This window comes from Gymnoscopelus microlampas (assembly GCF_963454915.1).
Source record: "Gymnoscopelus microlampas genome assembly, chromosome: 17".
Lineage (NCBI taxonomy): Eukaryota > Metazoa > Chordata > Actinopteri > Myctophiformes > Myctophidae > Gymnoscopelus > Gymnoscopelus microlampas.
This window is the reverse complement of record NC_139954.1, coordinates 47,536,989-47,549,955: the sequence shown is the minus strand read 5'-3', so window position 1 is coordinate 47,549,955 and position 12,967 is coordinate 47,536,989. Positions and strand designations below refer to the sequence as shown.

The window sequence follows — 12,967 nt, the reverse complement described above, 5'->3', positions numbered from 1 at the left end:
GATTTCCGCTTCCTTTTTCCGGCCAGATGACGTAATTTCCGAGGGAAAGTCATGCTCGACAACGTTCAATAGAAAATATATAAATAAAAGGCTTTCGGGGGTGAAATTCATGGAGTGGGTGTTGTGAAACATTTGCCACTCACAAAAGATATACAATTTAACTTTAGTTTTACTGAAAACGTTACCTAGTATTACTTTAAATAGACCGATTAAGGAATTTTCTGTTGATGCCACAAGCTTTTGTTATGTAAAATCCCTGTGTGATCTCTGGTGAGTTAACCCAGTGGTTCTCAACCTTTTCAGGTTGATTACTTTTGATGCAGTAATGCTATTTTTTCATTTCATTTTATTTATTTCTGAGGTATTAAAAATGTCTTAAAAGTCACCTGTTAAAGGTGGGTAAGTGATATTTTTTGGTTAAAACAAAAAGTATTTTGTTAAAACACTATATTGTGATAGTAATCATTGCTATAGAGTGTTTGTTCAGTAACAGGAGTCTCCCCGTCTCTCCAGCTATTTAATAAACAGAAAATACATTTTCCGGTAGGTGTCAAAATCTCAGCCAATCAGGAGAAGGTACCCATTTTTAAGCTTCATTTGTATAATGTTCCAGTTCCAATTTTGTCTGCTCATTTCTTAGTGTCATCTCTTCCAATTTCACTTGTTTAATCTATATCCTGATTGAGTTCTCTATCCTGGTTGGATAAAATTGGAAATGAAACTGAAACGGAAATGCATTTTCTGTTTAATAAAGAGCTGGAGAGACAAGGAGATTCCTTTTACTGAACAAACACTCTATAGCAATGAGTACTATCAGAGTATAGAGCTATTTAACACTTATTTTAACCAAAGAAAATCACTTACCCTACCTTTAATAAAGTATTCAGTCAATCAATCAATGCTCACTCAAGTCATTATTTAGTCAGTTATTTATTTTATAGACACTAAGGCATGCACAATGTGGCACCGCAATCTTTGTTTGTTCTGTTGTTGCTTATTTAAATTGTTAAAATAATTTACCAGAAACCAACCTGTTGAATATTATAAACATCTGCATCAGACAGCATATGGCTATTGAAATACATATATATGCAATTACCACCTACAAGATGTGCCTTTAATAAGTCTCACACTACTAAGGCAGCCGGCGGTTCCACGCGCCACAGACGGTGCCCTTTTTTTCACTTGAGCTCCTGCCCCTCAAAATGTCTGTGCACGCCACTGTACACAAAGTTTGGCACTCAATGTGTTCAGTAAAGTACTTGAGTATGTGTACTTAGTTACTTTCCACCACTGGAAGACGAGTACCTGTCAGGATAAAGGAGGACGGAGCACCGTGCAACAAAGCAGAGAGTTCTTCATGTAGAGGACACAAAGCAGAGAGTTGTTCATGTAGAGGACACAAAGCAGAGAGTTCTTCATGTTGAGGACACAAAGCAGTGAGTTCTTCATGTTGAGGACACAAAGCAGTGAGTTCTTCATGTAGAGGACACAAAGCAGAGAGTTCTTCATGTAGAGGACACAAAGCAGAGAGTTCTTCATGTAGAGGACACAAAGCAGAGAGTTGTTCATGTAGAGGACACAAAGCAGAGAGTTCTTCATGTAGAGGACACAAAGCAGAGAGTTGTTCATGTTGAGGACACAAAGCAGTGAGTTCTTCATGTAGAGGACACAAAGCAGAGAGTTCTTCATGTTGAGGACACAAAGCAGAGAGTTGTTCATGTAGAGGACACAAAGCAGAGAGTTGTTCATGTAGAGGACACAAAGCAGAGAGTTCTTCATGTAGAGGACACAAAGCAGTGAGTTCTTCATGTAGAGGACACAAAGCAGAGAGTTGTTCATGTAGAGGACACAAAGCAGAGAGTTCTTCATGTAGAGGACACAAAGCAGACACTTCTTCATGTAGAGGACACAAAGCAGTGAGGTCTTCATGTAGAGGACACAAAGCAGAGAGTTCTTCATGTTGAGGACACAAAGCAGAGAGTTCTTCATGTTGAGGACACAAAGCAGTGAGTTCTTCATGTAGAGGACACAAAGCAGATAGTTCTTCATGTAGAGGACACAAAGCAGAGAGTTGTTCATGTTGAGGACACAAAGCAGTGAGTTCTTCATGTAGAGGACACAAAGCAGTGAGTTCTTCATGTAGAGGACACAAAGCAGTGAGTTCTTCATGTAGAGGACACAAAGCAGTGAGTTCTTCATGTAGAGGACACAAAGCAGTGAGTTCTTCTTGTAGAGGACACAAAACAGAGAGTTCTTCATGTAGAGGACACAAAGCAGAGAGTTCTTCATGTAGAGGACACAAAGCAGAGAGTTCTTCATGTAGAGGACACAAAGCAGAGAGTTCTTCATGTAGAGGACACAAAGCAGAGAGTTCTTCATGTAGAGGACACAAAGCAGAGAGTTGTTCATGTTGAGGACACAAAGCAGAGAGGTCTTCATGTTGAGGACACAAAGCAGAGAGGTCTTCATGTTGAGGACACAAAGCAGAGAGGTCTTCATGTTGAGGACACAAAGCAGTGAGTTCTTCATGTAGAGGACACAAAGCAGTGAGTTGTTCATGTAGAGGACACAAAGCAGAGAGTTGTTCATGTAGAGGACACAAAGCAGTGAGTTCTTCATGTAGAGGACACAAAGCAGTGAGTTCTTCATGTAGAGGACACAAAGCAGTGAGTTGTTCATGTAGAGGACACAAAGCAGAGAGTTCTTCATATAGAGGACACAAAGCAGAGAGTTGTTCATGTAGAGGACACAAAGCAGAGAGTTGTTCATGTAGAGGACACAAAGCAGAGAGTTGTTCATGTAGAGGACACAAAGCAGAGAGTTCTTCATGTAGAGGACACAAAGCAGAGAGTTGTTCATGTTGAGGACACAAAGCAGTGAGTTCTTCATGTAGAGGACACAAAGCAGAGAGTTCTTCATGTTGAGGACACAAAGCAGAGAGTTGTTCATGTAGAGGACACAAAGCAGAGAGTTGTTCATGTAGAGGACACAAAGCAGAGAGTTCTTCATGTAGAGGACACAAAGCAGTGAGTTCTTCATGTAGAGGACACAAAGCAGAGAGTTGTTCATGTAGAGGACACAAAGCAGAGAGTTCTTCATGTAGAGGACACAAAGCAGACACTTCTTCATGTAGAGGACACAAAGCAGTGAGGTCTTCATGTAGAGGACACAAAGCAGAGAGTTCTTCATGTTGAGGACACAAAGCAGAGAGTTCTTCATGTTGAGGACACAAAGCAGTGAGTTCTTCATGTAGAGGACACAAAGCAGATAGTTCTTCATGTTGAGGACACAAAGCAGTGAGTTCTTCATGTAGAGGACACAAAGCAGATAGTTCTTCATGTAGAGGACACAAAGCAGAGAGTTGTTCATGTTGAGGACACAAAGCAGTGAGTTCTTCATGTAGAGGACACAAAGCAGTGAGTTCTTCATGTAGAGGACACAAAGCAGTGAGTTCTTCATGTAGAGGACACAAAGCAGTGAGTTCTTCATGTAGAGGACACAAAGCAGTGAGTTCTTCTTGTAGAGGACACAAAGCAGAGAGTTCTTCATGTAGAGGACACAAAGCAGAGAGTTCTTCATGTAGAGGACACAAAGCAGAGAGTTCTTCATGTAGAGGACACAAAGCAGAGAGTTGTTCATGTAGAGGACACAAAGCAGAGAGTTCTTTATGTAGAGGACACAAAGCAGAGAGTTCTTCATGTAGAGGACACAAAGCAGAGAGTTCTTCATGTAGAGGACACAAAGCAGAGAGTTGTTCATGTAGAGGACACAAAGCAGAGAGTTGTTCATGTAGAGGACACAAAGCAGAGAGTTGTTCATGTAGAGGACACAAAGCGGAGAGTTCTTTATGTAGAGGACACAAAGCAGAGAGTTGTTCATGTAGAGGAAACAAAGCAGAGAGTTCTTTATGTAGAGGACACAAAGCAGAGAGTTCTTCATATAGAGGACACAAAGCAGAGAGTTGTTCATGTAGAGGACACAAAGCAGAGAGTTCTTTATGTAGAGGACACAAAGCAGAGAGTTGTTCATATAGAGGACACAAAGCAGAGAGTTGTTCATGTAGAGGACACAAAGCAGTGAGTTCTTCATGTAGAGGACACAAAGCAGAGAGTTCTTCATGTAGAGGACACAAAGCAGTGAGTTCTTCATGTTGAGGACACAAAGCAGTGAGTTCTTCATGTTGAGGAGACAAAGCAGAGAGTTCTTCATGTAGAGGACACAAAGCAGAGAGTTCTTCATGTAGAGGACACAAAGTAGTGAGTTCTTCATGTTGAGGACACAAAGCAGAGAGTTCTTCATGTAGAGGACACAAAGCAGTGAGTTCTTCATGTAGAGGACACAAAGCAGAGAGTTGTTCATGTAGAGGACACAAAGCAGAGAGTTCTTCATGTAGAGGACACAAAGCAGAGAGTTGTTCATGTAGAGGACACAAAGCAGAGAGTTCTTCATGTAGAGGACACAAAGCAGAGAGTTCTTCATGTAGAGGACACAAAGCAGTGAGTTCTTCATGTTGAGGACACAAAGCAGAGAGTTCTTCATGTAGAGGACACAAAGCAGAGAGTTCTTCATGTAGAGGACACAAAGCAGTGAGTTCTTCATGTAGAGGACACAAAGCAGAGAGTTCTTCATGTAGAGGACACAAAGCAGAGAGTTCTTCATGTAGAGGACACAAAGCAGAGAGTTCTTCATGTAGAGGACACAAAGCAGTGAGTTCTTCATGTAGAGGACACAAAGCAGAGAGTTCTTCATGTAGAGGACACAAAGCAGAGAGTTGTTCATGTAGAGGACACAAAGCAGAGAGTTGTTCATGTAGAGGACACAAAGCAGAGAGTTCTTCATGTAGAGGACACAAAGCAGTGAGTTGTTCATGTAGAGGACACAAAGCAGAGAGTTGTTCATGTAGAGGACACAAAGCAGAGAGTTCTTCATGTAGAGGACACAAAGCAGTGAGTTCTTCATGTAGAGGACACAAAGCAGAGAGTTCTTCATGTAGAGGACACAAAGCAGAGAGTTGTTTATGTAGAGGACACAAAGCAGAGAGTTCTTCATGTTGAGGACACAAAGCAGAGAGTTCTTCATGTAGAGGACACAAAGCAGAGAGTTCTTCATGTAGAGGACACAAAGCAGAGAGTTCTTCATGTAGAGGACACAAAGCAGAGAGTTCTTCATGTAGAGGACACAAAGCAGTGAGTTCTTCATGTAGAGGACACAAAGCAGAGAGTTCTTCATGTAGAGGACACAAAGCAGAGAGTTCTTCATGTAGAGGACACAAAGCAGAGAGTTGTTCATGTAGAGGACACAAAGCAGAGAGTTCTTCATGTAGAGGACACAAAGCAGAGAGTTGTTCATGTAGAGGACACAAAGCAGAGAGTTCTTCATGTAGAGGACACAAAGCAGAGAGTTCTTCATGTAGAGGACACAAAGCAGAGAGTTCTTCATGTAGAGGACACAAAGCAGAGAGTTCTTCATGTAGAGGACACAAAGCAGAGAGTTCTTCATGTAGAGGATAATGATATACAACGTAATTATATATAATATATCATTTATGATTTATTTTGTTGTTTTCTAGGGAGCTGTGGGAGCTGGACCCCCCAGAGGTCCTCAACTCTGTGCTGCAGTTCGCCTCCTGGGGAGTGACGGGTCAGCAGCTGGTGAGTCTGACCTTTAACCTCTTAAACACCCAGGGCTCTGTGCTTGGTTTGAGAAGCACTGATGTAGTGAAAGTATATAGTTCCCCTCACGGGGACACACTCTACAACAACAGTGCTCAGCTCCTCCTAATGAGAACAACCTTAATGGCTTCGGTGTGTCCCACACACAAACACACACCCACGCACGCACGCGCGCACACACACACACACACACACACACACACACACACACACACACACACACACACACACACACACACACACACACACACACACACACACACACACACACACACACACACACACACATCACGGTTTCACGAGACGCTCGCGTTGCTAACGATGCAGAGTCGCCCGTGGAGAGAGAGAGAGAGGGAGGGAGAGAGAGAGAGAGAGAGAACATCTGCCTGCGTCTCACCTCCCCCGTAACGACTTCCAGATCCAGCTAACGTTTGATTTATGTCCGAATCAGCCGTTCCAAGCGCTTACAAACGCAGACAAAGCACACACACACACACACACACACACACACACACACACACACACACACACACACACACACACACACACACACACACACACACACACACACACACACATACATACGGCTCTTTAGCTGTTTTAGAGACCCATCAACGCAAATAGGTTTCCTTCCATCTGTCCTGAGCAGATAAAAATAAAATAGGTTTTGATGGAAACCAAATTATCATCTAATTAGCTTCCCTAAAGATGTCAGCCTCTGCCGTGCACGTGTGTGTGTGTGTGTGCACGTGCGTGTGTGTGTTTAAAATTGGAACGCACTGGCAGCACTAACAGATACATTTTGAGGTATTTTTTACTTTACTGCAGTTTTTCCAAATATCCAGTTTTTCCAATTTTCAGTACTTTTACTTCTACTCCACTACATCTCAGAGGCAAATATTGTACTTTTACTCCACTGCAATTATTTGAAAACTTCAGTTACTAGTTACTTTGTAGATTTTGATTATTATTATTACCAAAACATACATTAACCACATGCAGCCCTATATACATTTTGACCATTTGAAAATCTACAAGCTCACAATGCGACGCATCGCGACGCATTGTGAGCTTGTAGATCTGCTATTTTCAAAAGATTTGTATACATTTTACTCATTTGAAAACTTTCTGCACATTCTGCATAATGAGTCATTCTGCATAATGAGTCATTCTGCATAATGAGTCATTCTGCATAATGAGTACTTTCTACTTTTGGTACTTTAAGTACATTTTGATTTTGACTTTTCCCACCACTGCACATACTGTACAAGAATACACACATACATGCGTACAAAATACAAATCCAAACATACTTACAGACAAACTGATAATACACACACACACACACACACACACACACACACACACACACACACACACACACACACACACACACACACACACACACACACACACACACACACACATTGACAAAGACACGCACACACAAACGTACAAACACACAAACACACGGAACTGGACCTCTCTCTGTAGTGTCCTTGGGCCCTACAGAGCCCAGGGGAGAACAGGGATGGAACTGGACCTCTCTGTGGTGTCCGTGAGGGGAGAACAGGGATGGAACTGGACCTTTCCCTAGTGTCCTTGGGCCCTACAGAGCCGGTGGCAGTGGCCGGCTAGTCTCATCCTCCTGACTGCTATCTTTTCTGATACACTTGGTAGTGCCCCGTACAGACGCTTGTTGGTAATGTGCTCGTCCTGGTTGATGTTCAGTACCACACGTAACATTCTGGTGTAGCACCCGTCCAGGGACTTCTGTAGGGCTCGCTTTAGTGTCCAGCATTCACAGCCGTAGAGGAGAACGGACTCCACAGTCGCAGAGAAGAAACTGATCTTGATGCGTCGGGGGAGGTTGGATTTCCACAACCTCCGTCCTTGAGGAGAGAACAGGGATGGAACTGGACCTCTCTCTGTAGTGTCCTTGGGCCCTACAGAGCCCAGGGGAGAACAGGGATGGAACTGGACCTCTCTCTGTAGTGTCCTTGGGCCCTACAGAGCCCAGGGGAGAACGGGGATGGAACTGGACCTCTCTCTGTAGTGTCCTTGGGCCCTACAGAGCCCAGGGGAGAACGGGGATGGAACTGGACCTCTCTCTGTAGTGTCCTTGGGCCCTACAGAGCCCAGGGGAGAACGGGGATGGAACTGGACCTCTCTCTGTAGTGTCCTTGGGCCCTACAGAGCCCAGGGGAGAACAGGGATGGAACTGGACCTTTCTGCTTCAGGTTATCAAGGGGCCCAGAACAGATCTGCACCGAATGGGATCATTTATCTCCCTGGTGAAATAACTGTATATACTAAATGTGGGTTTTCAAGAATAGCGGCCAGGGTTGCCAGATCTCCTTATTACAATTTCCGCGACGCGTTGTGAGCTTGTAGATCTGCTATTTTCAAATAGCTGATGTATATGTTAAAGTGCTCATGTGGCCCCATAGTCGCTTCTTTTGGGCTGGTGTGTTCCTAGACCTGGTTGCTTGTTTCTCACACAGAATCTGGCAGCACTGATATCGACCCGAAATCTAGATGTGGGGTCCGCGTCGCAGCCCGACCTCTCGGCCCCAACTCCAGATGTATTAGATCCGCATGACGGCCCAAACCTCTAGTTGCGTCAAATCCACCTCATTCTGCTGGTTGACATTCAGTATGTATGCTGTCCTCACTTAGCTATTGCACAATCTATGCAGAGCGCTTTGGATAAAAGCTCTACATAAAGGCACCATTTACCATTTACCAGATATGCCATGCATACCAATAAGTGCATTTTCAGAGTGAAACTTCTCTTGAAACAGTATTTGTCTCAAAGTGACAGTCAGTCCAGAGGGACGGTGTGAGTGGCTACAGCTGTAGGAACCACTGCTCTGCCTTTGTGGAATAGATGTTGTTTTAACCCATTAAGACCTGGAACTGTGTCATTTTTAGATTTGAGCTAAAAAAGCATTATTTTACACTTTGGCTATTCAAAAATATCAGATATACAAGCTCATAGCGCGGCACCGAGTGCCGCGCTATGAGCTTGTAGATCTGCTATTTTTGAAACATCGTGAAAATGTGTGCAAATCTTTGAATATATATATTTTTAAAGCGAACATTTTTAACTCAAATCTTTGCTTCTGGGGGGTCCCTGGAACAACATATTTTGATGGGGGTCCGCGGCCAAATACATATCATTTTGGGGGTCCTTGACATGAAAAAGATTGAGCACCACTGATATAGAAACATACGTTTTTCAGAAAACTGTTGGGATTTAGGAGACATGTAGAATCGGCTTCAGGTCTCAATGGGTTAAAGGAAAGAGAGAGTAAACTGCTCTGAGACGCCGCTGCGCTCATATCCTCTCTCACTTTCACTTTCCCTCAGCTTCCATCACAATGGACCTACAGTACAGTACAGCAGTCGGGCCTGTCGTTTCCATGGCAGCAAGATGTACCAATTCAAACCGGCCTGGGGGGGGGGGGGGGGGGAGAGGGGAGGGGGGATATCTGGGTGGCAGAGGCAATATTTCACAAAGGGAGTGGCAAAAGAAAAAGAAATTGCAAAAATAGCAGATTTACAAGCTCACAATGTGTCGGTATGGGGGCGGGTTTAAAACCGAGCTCAATCCTTTGTGTTAAAATACTGCAATGTCCATCCTTAACTCTTTAGCTGCCAGAGTTAAAACATGGTCTATAGCTGCCTTGGCCGGCGATTCTGAGCGTTTTTCACTAACATTTGAAAAATCATAGAATATTATTATTCACAAAGCTCCATCCACCCACCGATCGCTTTAAAAGACATAGGGGTGCCACGCTATGAGCTTGTAGATCTGCTATTTTTGAAAAATCTTGAAAATATTTTGAGATGGGGGTCCGCGGCCAAAAACATATCATTTTGGGGGTCCTTGACATCTTTTTTGTTTACCACTGATATTATAGCAACAGACGTTTTTTTTTCTCCAAAAAAACGAAAATAGGACATAGAAGACATTTGTAGAATCCCCCAGAAGCAAAGATCTGAGTAAAACATTTTAGCTTTCAAAAATATATTTGATTTGCACAAATGTTCATGATAAAAAAAAAAAATAGCAGTATCTACAAGCTCATAGATACCACGCGGCACTCGGTGCCGCGCTATGAGCTTGTAGATCTGCTATTTTTGAATAGCCCAAAGAAATGTTAAAATGACACACATGCGTTCCAGGTCTTAAAGGGTTAATGAAACATGTGAGAGGTCTAAACTGTGAGAGCACAATGTGGAATCCATGCCGTAGCTCTCTGTTCTTCTACATGCTGGGGCGTTCCACAAGGGTGGAGAGGACATTGCTTTCTTTTAAAGGGGCTACACCATGAATTTCTTTTTCTTTCTTTTTTTTTTGGGGGGGGGGGGTATTTTTTGGGCTCCCCAGTGTCTCTTGTACCCCAAAAAATATATATTTTTTAACATTCAGTCATTCATTCTCATTTCAGAGATTTTCAGAATGGGCGTGTCTGAACAGGCCATCTCAGAATGGAAATGCAAGTGACATCACTTGCATTTCTGCCCATGTATTTTAACAGACAGAATTGCTCAGTAGCACCCCTCTGCCCAAAAGGACGTTTTGGTATTGCAGCTGAAAAAGCTTGGAATGACAGACAGTCAAATTGTGAGAAAAAATATCTGGATGTTTTTTTAGGCTTACAACCTGTTTAATACGTATTAGGGGGCAATATTTATATATAATATATTTTTTTTACATTCATGGTGTAGCCCCTTTAAGGTCTTTAATTAAGACCTGAAGCCAATTCTACAAATGTCTTCTAAATCCTAACAGTTTTCTGAAAAACATACGTTTCTATATCAGTGGTTCTCAAACTTTTTCATGTCAAGGTCCCCCCAAATGATATGTATTTGGCCGCCGACCCCCCATCTCAAAATGTTTTGTTCCAGGGACCCCCCAGAAGCAAAGAATAGAGTTAAAATGTTTGCTTTAAACAATAATGTATTAAAAGATTTTGCACACATTTTTCACTATTTAAAAAATAGCAGATCTACATGAAGCTCGCTACGAGCTTGTAGATCTGTTATTTTTATATAGCCAAAGTGTAAAATCATGCTTTTTTAGCTCAAATGAAAAAGTGACACAGATGCGTTCCAGGTCTTAATGGATTAACCCATTGAGACCTGAAGCCGATTCTACATGTCTCCTAAATCTCAACAGTTTTCTGAAAAACGTATGTTTCTATATCAGCGGTGCTCAATCTTTTTCATGTCAAGGACCCCTAAAAAATGTATTTGGCCGCGGACCCCCAACAAAATATCTTGTTCCAGGGACCCCCCCAGAAGCAAAGATTTGAGTTAAAAATGTCCGCTTTAAAAATATATATATTCAAAGATTTGCACACATTTTCACGATTTTTCAAAAATAGCAGATCTACAAGTTCATAGCGCGGCACTCGGTGCCGCGCTATGAGCTCGTATATCTGCTATTTTTGAATAGCCCAAAGTGTAAAATAATGCTTTTTAGCTCAAATCTAAAAATTACACAGTTCCAGGTCTTAATGGGTTAAAGACCCTTTCACCTTTTATAGAGTTGAAGTACTTTGCTGGGTGGTGTATATTTATGTCTTGTCTTGAATCTATGCATTGACCCGAGCAAAAACGATGTCCCCTAGTGGATAATAAAGACATCTATTCTATTCTATTCTCAGTGCAGAGAGCTGTGTGTTCCGGTTCATACTGGATACTGGAATACAAACACTCTTTTTCTCTAAATCTTCTCTATCTTTCTCGCCCTCCGGGGGTGATTAGACCTTTAGAGCGTTTAACCCAGACAAATCACAGAGTGTGAGCCGCGTACCATGAGCGCCGGACCGAACGGCCTTTGGTCGCGGATCTTTATGTGAAAACCTCCTTAACCCATTGAGACCTGAAGCCGATTCTACATGTCTCTCCTAAATCCCAACAGTTTTCTGAAAAAACGTATGTTTCTATATCAGCGCGCGGTGCTCAATCTTTTTCATGTCAAGGACCCCCGAAATGACATGTATTTGGCCGCGGACCCCCATCCAAATATTTAGTTCCAGGGAAAGATTTGAGTTAAAACTATTCGCTTTAAATATATATATATATTCAAAGATTTGCACACATTTTCACGATTTAAAAAAAATAGCAGACATATATTTTTTTTAAAGCGAACATTTTTAACTAAAATCTTTGCTTCTGGGGGATTCTACAAATGTATTTGTTTTTTGCAAAACGTATGTTGCTATAATATCAGTGATTCTCAAACTTTTTCATGTCAAGGACCCCCAAAATTATATGTGGCCACGGACCCCCCATCTCAAAATATTTTGTAATAGGTGCCCCCAGGAAAAAAAATATATATATATTCAAATATTTGCAAAAATGTTCAACATTTTTTTGAAAATAGCAGATCTACAAGCTCGTAGGGCGGCACTCGGTTCGAGCTTTACTCGGCTACGAGCTTGTAGATCTGCTATTTTCGAATAGCCAAAGAAAGAATTTCTTACAATGACACAGATGCGTTCCCGGTCTTAAAGGGTTAAGACCTCTGGCTCTTAGGGTTAGCATAAGAAGGCTCTGGCTAAGCTGTTTCCGTCGAGAAGAAGAGCGTCAGGCATTTCTGTGGATGAGGGCTCGAGTCCACAGAGAACGCCCGTTGGCAGAAGGCCTGAGTTGGCAGTGCCAGTCTGTCTTCGTTGCATCGCTAAAGGCACGCTCCGGGAGGCCCTGGTGTGTGTTTTTTTTGCCGCAGCGCCCCTGTGGGCACTTCAAAGCTGGAAAACACCAGTGGTGGAAAAAAAAGTACTCAAATGTTTTACTTGAGTAAAAGTATCAATACTGCAATGTAACCATTGCAGAATTCAACATTTACTTGAGTAAAAGTACAAAAGTATTGGTATCAAAATGTGCTTAAAGTACCAAAAGTAGAAAGTACTCATTACGCACAATGTCCCATTTCACAAATTTTCAAATGTATACAATGTTTAAAAATCTTTTGAAAATAGCAGATCTACAAGCTCACAATGTGTCGCATTGGGAGCTTGTAGATCGGCTATTTCCAAATGGCCAAAATGTATATAGGGCTGACGTGATTTATGTATGTTTTGTAATAATAATCAAAAGTAGCAAGTAACTAAAGTGTTCAAATAATTGTAGTGGAGTAAAAGTACAATATTTTCGTCTGAGATGTAGTGGAGTAGAAGTAAAAGTACTGAAAATGTAAAATACTCCAGCAAAGTAGAAATTCCTCAAATTTGTAATTAAGTTCAGTACATGGGTAAGTGTACTTAGTTGTTTTT

The 12,967-nt window shown here is 42.0% G+C and overlaps 1 protein-coding gene across 1 annotated transcript in view; it reads left to right on the top strand.

The window, feature by feature from the left end:
* The window catches only part of LOC311064475 (inactive dipeptidyl peptidase 10-like), a gene marked incomplete at both ends in the record, with an annotated part of 338,687 nt that overhangs the window by 279,513 nt on the left and 46,207 nt on the right, over positions 1-12,967 (top strand). The window contains 1 exon segment of the mRNA XM_084084304.1: positions 5,573-5,654. Within this exon segment, the coding sequence (XP_083940430.1) occupies positions 5,573-5,654 (82 nt within the window).